Source organism: Hylaeus anthracinus, unplaced genomic scaffold (assembly GCF_026225885.1).
Source record: "Hylaeus anthracinus isolate JK02 unplaced genomic scaffold, UHH_iyHylAnth1.0_haploid 0, whole genome shotgun sequence".
In the NCBI taxonomy this organism is placed as follows: Eukaryota; Metazoa; Arthropoda; class Insecta; order Hymenoptera; family Colletidae; genus Hylaeus; species Hylaeus anthracinus.
This window is the reverse complement of record NW_026533254.1, coordinates 18949326-18967252: the sequence shown is the minus strand read 5'-3', so window position 1 is coordinate 18967252 and position 17927 is coordinate 18949326. Positions and strand designations below refer to the sequence as shown.

Sequence of the window (17927 nt, the reverse complement as noted above, 5' to 3'; positions counted from 1 at the left end):
AGAATTGGCCGCGTTTTCCCTTTCTTCGAATTCGCTTGCTTCTATTGCTAGCGACTCGACGCGATCGAACGGCTGGAAGAGGAGTCCCGAGAAAAATAATAACAGAGAAAGCTGATACATTTGGAAAATCAGCTTGAAAGAAAACGGTAGAGAATCCATCGATGGAGCACGAGTCGCGAAAATACTAGTTCTGGCTGTAGGAGTGGTCGATTGATTCTCTGGCGTATATAATTCGAAGCGATCAAAACAAGCTCAGAGAATTTCAATCGAGCGATCAGTTCAACGAACTCGTGCGATCTACACTGGTTGGTTTTTGGTCCAGGATCCGCGAGGAACAGCGTACATTCACCGGAGAAAAGGGGAGGGTGGCGGAGAAGCGTGATGTTACTCCGATTCGGTTCCATCGCTGCGAGGAACGCGAACAGAACACACATGGATTCGACGGGGATGTTCGGGGTGCAGAGATCTGCTTAGCTCAGCTCGGCTCGGCTCGGCTCGGCTCGGTTCGGTTCGGTTCGGTTCGATTCGATTCGATTCGATTCGATTCGATTCGATTCGATTCGATTCGATTCGATTCGATTCGGTTCGATTCGGTGCACCCTATAGCGAAAGGTCCCCAGGGTAGAGGGAAACAAAGAGAAGGGGTGTTTGCGTGCACGCGTACTACGCCCCTGAGGAGAAAGCGAGACCCGGAGCTCGGCGCAACAGAGGAAAGAAGCTTTGTAATGCTCCACGTTGTACGAAGGACTACGGAAACAAAGGCGAAAGGAAGAACGATAACAAGGATGACAGACTAGCGATGGGATTAATTCGAGATGATCGCTCTTGGACGCTCTCAGGGGCTGTAGCTATGTTCGATTGTAGCTACAGTACGGGTTTGGCAATCCTGAGGTACCCGAGCTAGAACAGAAACAGACTATCGGCATCGCTGATGCGACTATCAGAAAATTAAGCAGCGAGAAAGGCACTCGTGTAAGCAAATGTAAATACAAATGCAATGTAAAGCAAGAATCATTAAGTGGAAGGATATTCGAACGAGTCAGAATTTCAGTTACCGATACGTCTTATCGGGTGTTTGGTATAGAGTGGAGGCTGCGCCCCGTTCGTTCAACCAAAATATTCGTGGACATCGCATCGCATCGCATCGCATCGCATCGCATCGCATCGCATCGCATCGCATTGCATCGCATCGCATCGCATCGCATCGCATCGCATCGGCACAACTCGCGAGGGCATCGTTCCTATCGCTATAGCGATATCGGCCAAGGTGGAAAAGGAAAAGCAGCTAGAGACGAGGGAAAGAGCGAGTAAAAGCGAAACGGGCCGAGAGCCGTTCGGGGAGTCGGCTAGCGGGGGTGGCAGAGGCAAAGGTGGGTAGAATAGCGGAGGTGAAGGGTGAGAGAACGCGCAGCTGGTGGATCAATACGCCCCTCCGTTCCTCCCTCTCCGACTTGTCGCACGATCCCTTTTGCAACGTTCCGCCCCTGCGGAACGTCTATCCGATAGATGCGACGCTCTTTTTCGCTTTCGCAGGCGAATTTCTGCTTAAACTCGCTTCTCTCTCTCTCTCTCTCTCTCTCTCTCTCTGCTGCTGCTGCTGCTGCTGCTGCTGCTGTTGCCGCTGCTATTGCTACTGTTATCGCTTTACCACGTTAGCCGGCATTTTCTTCAACGCGTCTCCTTTCAGGTTGCGTCACCAATCACCATCTTCTTCAACGCCGAACAATTCCTTTTTCGAAATTCCGCAAGAAATTAATCCACAACTGTGCCAACTTGGTTGCATTGAGTCGACGTCAGCATCGCTTACAATTAGATAGCTGCCGCCCATTTCGCTCGGTGATCCCTCGAAAGATCCGCAATCGAAAAGCGGAAGCTATTTGTAAATTTCGAGCTGGTCACGCGATACCTTGGCCGACCTTTATCCAGGTCTCCTTGTCTGTACGGTTCGTCGACGAGAAGATTCGCGGTCCCTTCGAGTCGCTTCGCGCGACTCTTGGAATTTCCCTCGCTCGCAGAGAGACGATCGCTGACCACCGATCCAGTTTTAATACTCGTCAGACTACAGACTAGCCCGATACTGCACCCATGTTGCGCAACACCCGACAACCAATTTATTCAATTGATATTACGTAATTATTTTACTCTGCGATCATTCTATTCTCGACACAATACATGTTTACATCGCGTTCCATTCGAATCAAGAGGATTCAATTTAATTAAGGAATAATATTTTTTCTTATTTGGACCAGCGCGAGCGGTTCGAGCAAAATTACTCCAACGATCTAGCGTATGCTATACAAAATATCGACAAAACTTATATATTGTCGTCCGCGAGATTACAACGGGGGAGAAAGAACATTGTACGATTAGTTTACAGCGATACAATGGAAGAACTTGGAATCATTCAAAAACTCGTCAGAGATCGATACAAATAATTATCGGAAACTAAAATTTCGATAGTTTGATCAGCTTGAGAAAATGTTGGAGACTGTGCTTATCCATAGCTACTCCTGGCATAAATTCTTGGAAAGCGCGTCATTCGAGTTTCAACGACCTCGACAATGTGTCACCCTTCAGTTTGCGTCACACCTACGGTTTCGTCGTACCTCGATCGTTTTTGATGCGCAAAGAAACGAGAAGCGGCACGAGGCGAAGATAACGGGAGCTAAACGAGACCAAGCAAAGAAAAAACCGTCCGCGAAAACGATTCCAGTATTCTCGGTATCGGTAGACACCTTGTGCTGCCGGCAGCGACATCGTTGGCGGTGGCGATGGCGGTGGAGGTGGTGGCAGCAGCAGCAGCAGCAGCAGCAGCAGCACCACCACCACCACCACCACCAGCAGCAGCACCAGCACCAGCAGCAGCAGCAGCACCAGCACCAGCAGCACCAGCAGCACCAACACCAGCAACAGCAGCGCAGTCCTGCTGGCCCTCGGCAACGTCGAGGGTTACTTTCCTCCCTTTCTCTTCCGCCCTTCTTCAGCCTAGCCACGCTCCCTCGTTTCTCTTCGTCGTGCCGAGTCTCCCTCGAGGCCTAGCTCTCTCGCACGCGGAACATGCGCGGCTAGGCGCGCGCACTGGACACCCTTTCACCCTCGTCGTGGGGCTCGAGGAACCGAGGAGAGGGTACTCTCCGAACCTGGAGGAGAATCGAACCTCCCTCTGCTTCGATGGGGGAGGAGGAGGGTGCGGAAACGGCGCCGACACCGAGCGACGCAGTGCCGTCGGGACGTTCGACCGTGCGATACCGCCTTTGCAAGGGTCACCTCGAAGCCACCACCGCTCTTCACTCTGCTTGCGTTGCCGACACCAAGTCGAACCGCCGCCGTGCAGAAAAATCGCGTATCGCGAAACAACGCGACAAAATATCCACTCCTTCGGAGAATATCTTGTCTGATTACGGGGACATCGATATATCTCGAAGAGACGAGTATTTCACTCGCGTACATCGAGGAGATTTCAACGATGACGAGGCAAACACGCTGCCACAATCCGATCACTCGACTACTTGGACACGCAATCTTGGACGCTTGCCGGGGATATTGTCTTGTCACAGCAGTACGCCTTTAAAAAGTTACTGGTGTGATGGGACATTGTCCTCGTCTCGTGGCCCTCGCCGAAGGGATCTCGACTCTACTCTAGTCTGCTCTACTCTACTCTACTCTACTCTACTCTACTCTACTCTACTCTACTCTTGCCTACTCTTGCCTACTCTACTTTATTCGATTCGACTCGACTCGATACAGTGCTTACTTGCTACATTCTTCAGTGAAATAGACGTTAAGCAAGTGTTCCACGCTTGAACTGTGCTTCGTGACACGCGTACACGTTCAAAGAATGGTTACGGCGAAAGAGAAGAGAATATAAGAGAGAGTTAGTTTTCAGGTGTCGAAGAGTATTGGTCGATCGTGAATATTCCTCGCCATTTACATTATCCAAAGGTTGCTCGAAAGTTCGTTTCGATAGGCACAAAGCTCTGGTCGAACCCTCTCTTAACTTTTACCAGCGCGAATGCCACCAACGATTTTGCTCGATAAGCCAACTACCGGAAGGTGCGGCTGCTCACTGGTCACGATGGTTGATCGACAAATTTTCTTACTTTTTCGCCATCCGGGAAGCCATTTCCTCGTATAGAAAAGCTTGATCTCACGGTTTCTCGCTTTTAGAGAAACCTTCCGTTTTACCGAAACTTGACAACTCATTGTTGTTACCCATAGTGGATCACGGAAAGAGTCGTACATATAATCACGGTTCGCGTTATCTGATTTCGCAAAATGGCCGTAAATCTCTAACGATGTCGTTGATGCTTCGTTCCTTTTCTTTTTCCTCCTTTTTGCTTACGCAGCCAGCGCGACGCGACGCATCGCGACGCAATGTTTTCAAGTAAACGCGAAACGTACATTGGTAGTGTCAAATTGTTATCGAAGAAGAACAAGAATACGTCGATTCGTCAACGTTCCATCGTTTCATCGATGATAGAAACCATCTACCCGAAGTAATTCCATTAGCAACGTTTTCGTACGCATTTAAATAGAATTCCAGAAACGTCGTCGCGATCGAACTGTGTCGAAATCGACGTGGCCTACATCCACGGAATAGCCATACGGTTCCTTCTGTCGTTACAATTGCCAAATATCTGCAGTCATTTACTGAATAATGAATCAGTCTTGTTTCCGTGCGCGACTCGGTCTACCGAATTAGAGCGGCGCCACGACGGGGTAGTGGAGAACTCGAACGGGGTCGATGAAAAGGTTAACGCCGGGTTTAGGTCGATCATAGGCTTTCTCTTACACTCTAGTCATCCCTCTCTATCTCTAGTAAACTCCCCTTCTAGGTTGCTTGGTTTCCCCAGTTTCGATTAGAGTTTCCACTAGTCACGACACAACGTTCGATCGTTGTTGGAACGACGCGACGCGACGCGGCGTATACGTCTGAATATGCCGGCGGTAAACCTCGTTGATAGCGTTTTAACGAAAATTAAACTATAGCCGCTAGAATCGAAACTAACCTTTTACATTCAAAAACCAACTCCTCCGATTCCTGCGATACATCGGACACTCGAGAACTAATTGTAAAAGAAATCAGCGGATCGTGGTGATTCCGAGCAAAAGACGTCTCATTCCACATCGATCGAGCGAATTCTTCAATGTTTATCTGGTTTCGTAGAAAGAATGTTGGCAACAAACTGTTCATCTTCTCTGTTCTCGGTAAATCGCCCTCGGTATTTACTAACAATTTCCGACGCTCTCGTTAAAATAAACCGTAACATTCGTCCATCGATTCGCGTGTCGTACTCGAGCGGATAAGACAACTTGGTTGAATATTACGAAAGGACTCGTCGATTGCCGACACGTTTCATTCGCACCTTGTTCTCGCAAATTCCCATTCATTCGATATCGAAACATCCGAATCTCGAGCTATCGCAAAGTGAATCAGTCTCAAAGTATCTAGCGCGATTCAAGTTTGAATAAAGAGAGAATTGTAGAATAGAAAAAGAGGCAAAATATCATCAGAGACATCGCGGTGAGAATTGTCGATTAGCCGTTGGATTAACGGGCGCGGCACGTCTGCGATTCGAAAGAGAGGAGAGGTTTGAGGTCGTCGTCGTCGTCTGTTGGAGTCGGATTTCACGGACGGCGGTGATGGTGATGTGGTGGTAGTGGCGATGGCGATGATTTCAGTATCGGTGGTTGTGCTCTACCCTCGTAGCTGCACGTGGACTCAACGTAGCAGTAGCGGTGGTTGCCAGTGCTGGTAGTGACGGTAGTAGTGACAGTGGTGTTGATGTTGGTGTTGGTAGTGGTGGTGGCGATGGTGGTGGTACTGGTCTGGTGCTGCTGGATGGATGGGGTGGGTTATCATCTAACCTTCCTACGGATTGGTAGAGGGCACAGCCACCAGGTGGCGACGCGCCCGACACCGGAAGAGAAGGGCAAGGTAGAGAGGTGGTGGATGAACGAGTAAGAAGGAGAGGAGGAGGCGGGTACGCCTATCGGGCAACGGTGATTAGTCGCGACCAAGACTGTGCGTACACCTGCACCTGCGGCACATCTTTTGCTGAAATCTGCGTAAAGTTTGTGCAAGCGAAAAGCCAACAGACGATCCGTCGAAAGCAAAAGGAACGACCGAAGCTCGGAGACTCGTCGAGAGGAAGAAAAGATTCCGTCGCGTTCATCCCCGTGAGAGACCCCTTAGACAAGAGAACCCCATAGATGTGTAGAAGGCTATAGTATTACACCATCCGCGCGCAGATGTCGTTGTTGCGTAGACCTTGTTAGAGATTAGATAGAAATTCGTTTTAAACACATGTATTATATATACAATATATTTCCGTATCTATATATAATATAATATATATATATACCGGAAATTGTCTGTACACTTGGCTCGATTCGATGTATAAGCGTGTTTGTATGTGTCGACGCAGAGCCGGTTCACGATCGATTTTTCCACGATCGTAGCGTACGATACATCGCGTCGCGAAAAAGTTTCGTCGCTTGCATTTTTCATTGTACGCAATTGTCTTTCCAATTGATGGCGGTGTTCCGTGAACGGAGCGTTCGCGTTCCAAGGATACCAACGGCAACGGTGAACGAGTAAGATCAGATGGCAGTTAACAACGAACAATCTGCATGCATTGCGCGTTGTTATAAATTGTGAGATTAACGTCTGCATACACGTAATCGTGAGCATATCTGTTGAGCACCATTACCCGTAACGTGTCATAGAAATGCACACATGCACACATATTCACACACACGCGCGGCTACGGATTGCGTATCCTTTAATTAGGATATTTCGTCCGCGATAACGACTCGGTTCGTTTCGAAAGGCAACGCACAACTATTATTGGTTATGGACGTTTGAACGGAAAGCATGTAAAGATCGGTATACGAGAGGAGACATTACAACTGAAATTTCAATAAATCGAAAAAATGTGCACTCCAATAGCGAATAGCGAATCGTCCAACACCTTTAATGCCTCCATTGATCCAAAAAAAATGGCAACCCGATAAAATCGAAAAACAGTTTCACGAGGAAACGATATTCGTCAGGGTGAGAACTGTGGTGATTCGTTTGCAAGTTACACGTGTAAACGACCATTAAGATAATTATACCGTGCCATGATCGAAGGGGTTAAACGTCACGCGTCACGGAACAACCCCATGCGCGTGCGCATCTTTAGATGCTCTCGCGGTTGCTGACATTTTCCATTAGGGAGTACGACCGAGCGCCGATTCAATTTATTTTAATTTGAACGATATTAGTTTTAATTAGAGCCTAGGTACATACAATTAACGCGAAACGCGTCTTCGTCGCCGTCGAAATTTAATGAAATTAATTCTTTTCTAAACGCTTTACACGGAAAGTTGTCCATAAGAGCGATAGGCTGGATAGGGTGGTTCAATGTTCGTCGAGGTGTGCGCGCGTCAAGACGCGTGCGCGTTTGCCCACCGCTATCGTCAGGTGTTTGAGCGCACAACAGGTGCACTTTACGCGACACCTAACTGCGTGAGATGCGTCGACCTTTATAAGATAATCCGCAGGGTTAAACCTCACCTTAATCTTTTTAATATTACAACGCGAGAATACAGCATGCACGCACACGATACTCGAAAAGCTTTGCGCTTGCTTGTATTATACATATGTATATTCATCGAATTCGACATGTTCGTTATATAAATTCTATTCTTCGATACATCATGATTTCATCGTGAAACATAAAAACGTATCGAGAATCGTTTCGCGCAAACGATCTTTCTAATTTTTTTTACTTTCTACCCATTCTTGTCTTTCTCGTAATTCTCTCTGTCTCTCGGTTTGTGTATCCGGCGTTCACGTTATTGGATCAATACGCGAGGTTCCAATTAATCCACAGGGGGTGCCCTCGATAGATGCCCTATGGGAAACATCATACCCTCCTAAACCACAACCACTCGCGGCAACCACGTCGTCTCTACGTCACACGGACGCGCCCACGATTCGAATGCGATCTGCCCGAGCAACGGCGACGACGACAATCTGCTCCACTCCTCCAAGTCTACAGACCAATTATTTTCACGTTCGCGAGACGACCACTACTATACTACTACTACTACTACTACTACTACTACTACTACTGCGACTACTACTACTGTTGCTGCTGCTGCTACCACTACTACTACATCTATGATATTTCTAAAATAAAATCTTTTCTCAACACGAAAAATGCATATTTTTCGATCCAGCTATCGATATCCACCGATACAAAGGGGCTATCGAACGAGGATTTTCGAAATTCTGAGATTGTATTATGGATTTCCTATCGATTTTCTTTTGTTTCAACGCGGCAAACCGAGAGTAATCGCGTCGATCGATGCCTCGATTCCAGAGTAGCCTGTTCGTTAAGTTTAATCCGAGCAACAATGATGCGCTTTTTCGAAAATATCGAAAAAAGGTAGATCGTACAACTCGAGTCGCCGCGTCTCAAACCCACAGGGCTGTCGATCCGTGCACTCGCGCGACGCCAACTTTCCACTTCTCTTAGGGACGGGCGTGGCTCTGTTTGCGTTAATTAATCGCTCTGCCACGTTACGATCCTGCGAAAACTCCGCGATTCAGGTCGCTGGCCTCGCCTAAAAATAATCCACTAAACTCTGCCGGCAAGGTTATTCATTCGATCGACAAGTTATCGGTGTATCCAAGTCGATGCCAGGCCGTTCTTTCACCTTTACCCGTAATAGATTCAACAGAGAGGCGGAGCGCGCGCGCGCGCAAGAGAGAGAGAGAGAGAGAGAAAGAGAGCTGGTGGTGACGAAAACCGCGACAACGACTGCGGTCGTTTCGCGTACTCCTCGTTTTCGTTTGACGATCCACTATATTTTAGACAGAGACTGGATGAACCAGTATCGACAACCAGTAACAACAATCAAAAGCGTAACAAACGTTTCGAAATACTTGTTCGAAATGAATCGAATATATCGATAAATGAACTTTTATTGTCAAATATTACTCTAGTTGGGGATAAACGCACCTTGGCAACAGGTAAAACGTGCAAATGGGAGAATGACTTTACCGCTAGCCGGTAAACTAGATTCCTACGATACCGAGAACACGCTGCGTTATCGACATCCTCGATGTTACCGTATCAACCGTACAACGGTACGACCTAACCCAGACCTAATCCATACGTAGTATCGTGTCAATATCAAACGCGACTCGAACAACGCATCGATTTACGCGAATCGTTCGATAGCGAATCGCAACCCCTGTGATCGAAATTAAAAGTCTAATAACGAGAAACGTTAACTCATCGGCGATTATTGCGTAGTGAAAAATTATTCATTTTTCAATTTACGAATTCATCTTAGATAAACTACTATACCAAGCTTTTATTTCTTATGACAATCAGTTTCCGAAACACACGATCTGCTTTAACACAGACCCATTACTGGCCCTCTAGCCCTCCCCTCCTCGTTGCTAACCAACATAGGCACGCGAGCATCCACATATCGTGATACACCGCACGATTATATGCCACGATTCATAATTACTCGTTCCAGTTGGTCTCGATACCATCGAGACATCCTCGACTTTGCTCGTTATCTCTGGCTGACTGAAAATGATTCGCCATATTCTCAAAGTTGTACGCGGAGGTTCTGTTCAATCGTGAATCTCAAGGTGACGGCCCTTCTCTTTCGATCGCGAATCGCGCGCTATCACGTCCATCTCCCAATTCACCCTCGATCTTCTTCTCCTCCTCTCGAGTCTCTCGAAACGTGCTCCGCTCGTAGAGAAGCCGAACCAACAGACCACCGAATCTTTTATTCTTTACACGAAGAAGGCACTTGTCGCCCTCGCGGCGTGGCTGGTTCTGAATCAGCTCGAGAAAAAAGCGAGAAAAAAAGACACTCGAAAGCAACTTGTCGGGTTATCGGGAATTGTACTTGAATCGAATCGATTCGATTTATCGCGTTGACGCGTGTTCGGTTCGTTCGTTACCAGGCAAGAAGATACGAACGAGTTTCATCGATGGGGTAGCTTAACGTCAATTCGCGTTCAAGCCACGATAAAGCAATGCTCGATGCGTATTCGACTAGCTCGCGACCGATACGTCACTGTGTCGAAAAACATAATATTAACAAACGAATTTACCCTTTAACGAGAAACCCATGATTATTTGAAAAACTTTGATCGTCCGTCGAACAAAGTCGAGCGAAATTTTGTATCGGTATTTGTTTGCTGAAATAGAAAATAACGTCGGAAAAGAGACCATTGTTCGTGTATAGACAGTGTTTTTCTGCAACTCGGACGTGAAGTTGTTTCTTCTTTGTCGTCAATTCGAGTCTTTGATTTGTTCAAATAGGCTAATAGCTACGTATACGATTTACGACACGTTGAACAATATTTACACTCTTTAACTTGGTAAACTGTCGGATAAAGTTTCGATAGAAAACGCATCGGTTAACTATTTCGAATTACGGAGAAGGAAAATTCATTACTATAATCGACGCGCATTATTTTCCCACAGACGTAACGCCCTATCGTTTGACAAATATCGTTGAAAAGTAGTAGTGCTTTACTACTTTTGAGGAAAAGTAACGTCCAAGAAACGAACAAGTCTGCATAAAGCGTAAAGTAAAGTGTCGATGTAGATGCCATGGATTATTGTAACAGACAAGAAACGCGGATAGGTACGGAATTTTCAAAAGCGACGCAAGAATTTTGTTTTAAAAAGAAATTCTTAACGTGATATTTTCGCGAGAGCCTTTCTTTTTTGAGAGCTACAATCTCGTACGATAAATCGTTACGTTCGTGGTAGTTCGGTAGATAGACGAGGAGAGAAAGGCAACAGAGAAAGGATGAGAAACGAAAAGTCGAAAAGATGCTGAGAATTTGCCAGTGAAATTTAATTTCTGGTCGTGAATAGGATATATTCGATCGTCACGAAAAAAAGACGAATTATCTGTAATCGATCCATGGACGACAACCAAGTATCTTGGATGTTTCTCGAGGAGACGATTCGCAAGAAACACACTCGAATCTCCAGAACCTCATGTTTTTTAACGATAACACTGGTTTCCAGTCCGACGTGGTTGGCTGAAACAACGAATCGTACTCTGTCGTTTCTCAATTATATCGAATCGCAGATTCGCGCTATTTCAGTGAAATATTTCACTGGCCTAGTGCAAGTATATCATCGTTAATGAATATTGCCGAATACATGCTTCTAATAAGTTGAATGTTTCGAAGCAACTTGTCCTTTCTACTGCCTTTCTCTCTTTACTCGAACGATAACGAACTAGAGGATTTTGATAATTATCGACTCGCGAGAGACAATACGCACACCGTATCCCGCGGTCACCTCTGCTTTATCGTTCGCGCTCGCACTTGATGGTCCAGCGTCGGTTTACCAAGCCTGGCGACCAGCTTTCGTACCTGCATCCTTGCAAAAACAGACACAACAGAGGGAGTTCTCGGTTGAAAACGTTTGGTGTGTCTCTTGTGTGACCCGCCCCGCCCCGCACCGCACCGCACCGCACCGCACCGCACCGCACCGCACCGCACCGCGACGCACTCCTCGTTGGACTGCGTTTCTCTTAATTCATTTCCCTGTTTTTCCTCTGCTCCTCGCCGCCAACAAGGAACGTGGAAAGCCTGTGAAAATCGTCGATGCTTGTTTTCGTTTCGAATGAAACATAAAGACTCGATGATTCGGGGAGGAGAAAAAAGAACTTGAGAGGACAAGTATATACTGGACCAAGGTGGGCGACCGAGATGGCGCCAGACAGGAGAGATAAATCAGTCGAAAGAACGGGGATCCGATAGTCGGTGGAGGATTTGCGGATTTTTCGCGGTCTCACGAGCCGCTAGGGAACGCCAATATCGTTCGACTGGTCGGTAAGACTAACACTGCTAACCATGGGATCTGGGCATGTGTTACTCGATCGTATCGATCTTGTTATCAAGGCACGATCATGTCTACGGTTATCGGTGGCACGACAATACAAATTAGAAGACAAACATTCACTTGGTGAAGAGCAGTGTTGGAAAAAATGTGATGGATGACATTATACATATATATATACATGTATCTAACGACGAATAATACTAATACTAACACTAATACTAATACTAATAATAATAATAATAATAATTTAGTTGATATATACCCAAAATGTATATATAGATCCAAGACACTAGATAATATATGGCGCTGAATTAATGAAAAAAGAAATAAAAAGAAAAGAAAAGAAAAACAATCGCTCTAATTTATAAATGTAATAATCCATTTTGGATGTACCTTAACACGTGGCAACCCCGTTTGAGCAGCCGATCAAGACTACAAAAACAATGTAAAATTTATTACACCGCCAAACAACAAATAAAACGAGCCCACGTCACTTTTATACCGGGCGGCTAAATTGTTGGAACGAAAGAAACGAAAAATGATTGTTGCTTGTCGGGAAACAACATGGGATGGTTCCAATAGGGCACACGTTTATACGTTACTATTATTTCGTCATCTCTTGTCCTCGATCGATTGCCGATGTTGAACCCACAAGCTAGGGTACATCCTATACATGTATACGTATATGTATAAATGGGTCGTTTCATGCGAAATCGGACATCCTTTGGAGTAACAATTCGGATTCTGTCCAAACCCGGACACGTTGGAGTCCTCGATGCGACGTCGACGCCGACGCCGACGCCGACGCCGACGCTTAAACCCATATATCGAATATCGAGGTATCGTTAAAAATTCTGGAAACCGATGGTTCTTCGCTTGAAAAATTCTTGCCAGTTCAACAGTTATAATTTATCGCAAAAGGTTAGCACCTTTATATTCAACAGCTGTAAAATCAATTTTACGATTGGAAAAATTCCGTTTCCATGTCGCTTCGAGATACTGCGAAGAAATTCAACTAAAGACTTCAACGTATCCAAATTTATGCAAATTCCAAAGTATCGCTCGAAAAACTGATCGATTTCGAGTGAAATGGTTCACGTGTACCTAAAAGCGAAAAAAATGTTCTCTATCACAAATCTGCACACTACCAGACACGATGTTCGTCACGCTAAGTTACCAATTAGGATTCGCAGATTAAAACGAATAATATGTAAACTACAAGCGATATACATATTTATACGTACAAGTATATAGAGAGACTACAAACAGCGATTTTACATGGTGGCTTGGATCGTCGGAGCCGTTGTTGTTGTTGTTGTTGTTGTTGTTGTTGTTAGGCAAATAAAGGATTTCCAGCTACTAATTCGAATCGTAACGCCATTTATACATACGAAATATAAGGGTTAAATGTCAGGGTCGTGATCGGTTGACTCGTTGTTCGAAAAAGCATTTGAATCTCATTTCATGGATTTGTTTCGCGGTTGGTTCTCTCTCTTAAAGAGATTTTCTAGCATCGAGAAAATGACCAAATGGGAAACAAACCGTTGTGCCGGATATGTAGACGGAAGTAGAAAGAGCACGGATAGATTATACCGATTCATTCGACAAGGTAATTAAATTTTATTCCGCGTAGAGCACACACCGAAGCGAGCAAAGTAAAGTAACAAACGGCAAGTGCGTAAACTTGAAAACGATAAGGCTAGACAACCACCCGCTATAGATATCTACCATCAATTTCCGCTGGGACCTCTTGTTAAAACGTTACGGATAATTGGTAAAAAGAGATATCGGCTAAACGTATGTTGGGTAGTAGTCTTCTTGATAGAGTTTAACTATCAAAGACAATCGCGTACAACGTACATGAACCTGCTAATCTACTAGTACGGCCAGAATTTAACGAAAGGTAGCGATCATAGACGAAACGAGTAGTTGACTGGTGGCTGGCGTTACCTTAGCACCAAGTAATTAGTCGAATTAATCGAGTATATCGTTAGAGCGCGGAGCAATTAATCGAACAAGAACCGTGCGGTTGTTTCGGTGTTCGAAATGCCTGGGCGCGTACAGCAAACGGAATGCTAATTGGACTGGTTGAATCGGTTGTCAAACAACGTGGAAAAAGCACAGTTTCCCCGTAACTCGACTAATTCGAAGAAACCAATTCGCTCCTTTTATCGCGAATTAACAAACACGTGCCGTCACTACCGATCTGCGCGCAACGTATCTGTATGTTGGTACTCTACATCACGATTTTTCCGAGGCCCTACGAGGGAATCGACAATGTCAATGTTTCAATCGAATACCGATTCTTTCGCGTTCGATATATCTACCGATTTCTTTTATATTATGTATATATTCAGCGAATATCACAGTTTTTCTCGCAATTTGTTCAAGTTAATAATTTGTCTGCAATCCTTTTATCGACTGTACGCGGGGCTACATGGAATCGCCATGGTGGTGCAGGTCCACGGCTTGGCTAGCCACGCCGCGCGAGATCCTACTACGGACACAGTATCCAAGACTTGTAGCAAACTTCCCCTCTTTCGGTGTCGGAAAACGGGAATCCCACCCTCGGCTGCTCTTGAGAGAGCAAACTCCATTTCTACCCCTGCCTTGCCTTGTTCGAGGCTGCGTCGTCGTCGTCGTCGTCGTCGTCGCCACCGCCACCGCCACCGACGCCGACGCCGACGCCGACGCCGACGCCGAATGCCAACACCTCCCCGCGCCAACAACCCCCGACGACGAACCTATCTTCCTGGTCAATAACCTCGGTGTGCCGTGTACCGCGGCATAATCGGCTACCAGCGCGATTCGAATCAATGTATTTTTCGATGGGATACGAATGCATCTTTCTAGTGGTCCGTTCGTTTTCAACTTTCTCAAATTTCCACTTTAGAGGATGACCACACAACTTGCCAAGAGATTCGAGCGAATGATTATTGATTTTCGGAATGTTTCCTTCAGATTTCACTTCTAACCGCCTCCGTTGGTTCTCCTTCTGCCATCTTGAACGAATGCGAGACGATGATCCTGGAAGGTACGTCGAAGGATCGTCGAAGCAATTGATTTTACGGTTCTCTCAGGATTCCTAACATTTATCCTTTGTTTCTGGTACAAGACAAGTTAAACGTTGTTGGTACATGTATCGTAATTCATTCCGAAACTTGTCTCTCGTCGTTTTGTATAGGAAATTTTAGCGTGAAACGTGATTCTAGTTGTTGACAACGTTTGCAGAGTTATACCGTATTAGACACGTTCCTAAAAGCTTCCAACATTACGACAGAAAATTCCTCTCGCCATCGTTGCTTGTCGATCTTCTGGCAAGTCGACAGACTCGTGGGTACAATTTTTCTTTCAAAAAAACGATGGAATGGAACCAATCCGCTTAAAAACGTATCGGTGACAAAACGACTCGACCAACTTTTCTATAGCATCGGAAGATCGTCGCGCGACTAACAGCGAACGAGACCGAATCCAGTAGTAGAAATAAACGAAACGTCATCAGAAATGATTGCTATTGCAAGTTTACAAATAGAAGGAATGAGGCGATCGGATAGGGGAGGAGACACGTCAAGAGAGAAACAACAGGTTTTCGTAAACTTTGCAAAGAGATGGCAGCCCGTAAGGTGTCGCCATCTGTGCCAGGTGTCGGGAAACTCGCCTCAACAATCATCCTCTGTAAAATCAATACACCGTACAGGCAGACAGTAAGTCTGCGAAATGTGCACGAAATACATCCGAAAAGACATCCGTCAAATTGTTTCGATGACTAGGGAATGGGGAATGTATAGAGTATAGAGAGTTGAGAATAAACGAAACTCTATGAACAGCGTCGTTACAACTTTTCCCAATACAAGAGTCTTTTTGACAAGTTTACGCCTATCATGCCAAGATTTATTGATAATTTCGCGAAAACGACTCGGAACTGCGTGCTCTTGCAAAGAAAAATTCTTTCGATGCTTGTCTCGTTTAATCCTCTGTTGAACGCGAGCCTCGGTACTCGCACCCTATCGAGCCTCGATAAGGTTTCTTTGTTTACGAACAAATTTACAGTCGAATCGGAGCTATTCAGTCGACTTGGTATACTATGCGTTCTTCGGAAACCATACGAAATAGAAAAAGGGTCCGTCGTAAATGACCAAGGAAGACCTGCGAATTCGGGTCAGGTATTTGGCTTACGAGGCAAGTTTCCAAAGGCTTCCTTCGCTCCTCTCCCTCCACTCGCTCAACCCTCCAGCTCTCGCTTTTTCTCTCTCCCTCTGTCCGCTTTGCGGCTTCTAACAAGGTAATTTGATTTTCAGGCAGCGTCGACTCCACCACCTCATCTCTTACGCGTTTTCAAATGCTGTTTCATCTTTTGGAAAATATAAAATCGGTGGCAATTCAGACGACCGGCAACGTATTGGAAATGTTTGATTAGTTGTATCGCTCGTGTCGGAGAATTTCATCGGATTAGCTTTTCAAAAGATATGATATATTGGTAGCTGTTGAAACTTGTACTGGTTTCTTTCGCAAAAAGAAACGAAAAGAAAGGAAATGAAGAAAATTCATCATTTGGATCATTCGATTCGAATGATCGCGAAACGCGGGCTTCCCTTTAACATTGGCAATAGAAACGACAAAGTTTCTAGCAGGGTTGAATGAGGGTTTACAGAAAGGCCGAAGGGAGTGGGTGGTTGTTTGCGAGGTAAGCAGCTTATTGGTAGCAACGCGGTGCGGATTTTCAGCAACGTCGCGCTGTTTGACGTTGACTTGTATCCGATAGCTGATGCACGACCGGAACGAGACGAGACGAGACGAGACGAGACATCTCTTTACCGAAAAACTCTTACAGCCTCGGATGAGGAAAGGTTCTTTCTTTTACGTACGCGATGCGGTAATTTCCGAATGCGTCGCTCGCGTTACATCAACGGTACTCGGTGAATTCCTACGGTTCTCGTTCCCGACGCTTTGCTGCTACCATTCGGTGACCACACACGCCATGAAATGTTTGCAAACCTATATTCGACTATAACGTTATTAAACGATTTGTTTAATAACTTGCGCATTGCACAAAACTACCGAGTAGGAGAGATTAAATTTCGATTAAATATCTTGTTTGTTTTCAGTTAGTGAAAATGCAAGAATGGAAACCAGCGATTCACTTGGACAATCGGTACAGACTAATGAGAAACGAGCCAATGCTGGACGCTAATGGGAATGAGACGGACGATATAGGCGAAGACGAGACTGCCCCTCCTAACATGGAGGAGGCGTATGAAAAAGCTCTAAAGATGGGACCTTCGCTATACTTTCCTAAAATATAAACGATTAATCAAATTGTCTGTATTCGAACGAAATAATCAAGTACTCGTCGATAAATTAACCCCAGATATACCTGTATGTACCAGATCGAGCGTGCCGCGTCGATATCGATATTCCATAGATGAGATAAATCGTTTGGACGCAACGCGTAAACGTAGTTGCTAATAACCAGATAATTTTGCAACGATTAACGAGAATGCGCGGAACGCAATCCACGACCTCGCTATCAACAGGATAACGTACATTACATACTTTGAATTAGTTCTGGATAATTTCCAGCACTCGGTAAGCGGAGACTAGGAACGATCGTGTACTTTACACGCGTAAAATGTTCCTCTCGATGCTCGCAACTTGGACCATCTCCAAAACGATAAGAGCTTTCGATGATCGCGACCATTTTATTTCAAATAACAACATCATTATCGATGAATTGTAATTTCTTTATCCACCTTAACAATTTCACGTAGCTACATGGAGGCTACAAACTAACTAACAAACCGTTGATCCAATTTTACCGTGGCGGTAGAAAATTATGTAACCGGCTCTCGATTCCCTTGTCATTTCAGACTGACCGAAAATTAATTGCTCGATCGGTAACTGTAATTTATCCGCAAACTAACAAGTAGCAAGCAGCCCATATGGAAGGTTGTCGGAATCGGAAACCAGGTGGTTGTTTGTGCAAAGCAACAGAGAGAGAGAGAGAGAGAGAGAGAGAGAGAGAGAGAGAGAGAGAGA

At 45.4% G+C, this 17927-nt stretch overlaps 2 protein-coding genes across 22 annotated transcripts in view; one reads left to right on the top strand and one right to left on the bottom strand.

Annotated features, from left to right (window-relative positions):
- The window catches only part of LOC128886040 (uncharacterized), a 43468-nt gene extending 26210 nt beyond the window's left edge, over positions 1-17258 (top strand). For 4 of the 9 annotated variants that reach the window (XM_054140594.1, XM_054140585.1, XM_054140569.1 and 1 more), the window contains one exon: positions 7881-8305. In XM_054140594.1, coding sequence (XP_053996569.1) covers positions 7881-8174 — 294 coding nt within the window. In that variant the 3' untranslated portion in view covers positions 8175-8305. Of the gene's footprint in view, positions 1-7880; positions 8306-16996 lie in introns of those variants that run through there. The other 5 variants (XR_008459727.1, XR_008459732.1, XR_008459725.1 and 2 more) reach the window with 4 other exon arrangements.
- Positions 1-17927, bottom strand: part of LOC128885948 (RNA-binding protein Musashi homolog 2) — a 61657-nt gene that overhangs the window by 13558 nt on the left and 30172 nt on the right. For 6 of the 13 annotated variants that reach the window (XM_054140428.1, XM_054140418.1, XM_054140456.1 and 3 more), the window contains one exon: positions 11420-11638. The exons of 5 other annotated variants lie outside the window; for them this stretch is intronic. The gene's annotated coding sequence lies outside the window, so the exon portion shown is untranslated. Of the gene's footprint in view, positions 1-11419; positions 11639-13135; positions 13251-17927 lie in introns of those variants that run through there. 2 more of the 13 variants (XM_054140435.1, XM_054140438.1) reach the window with 2 other exon arrangements.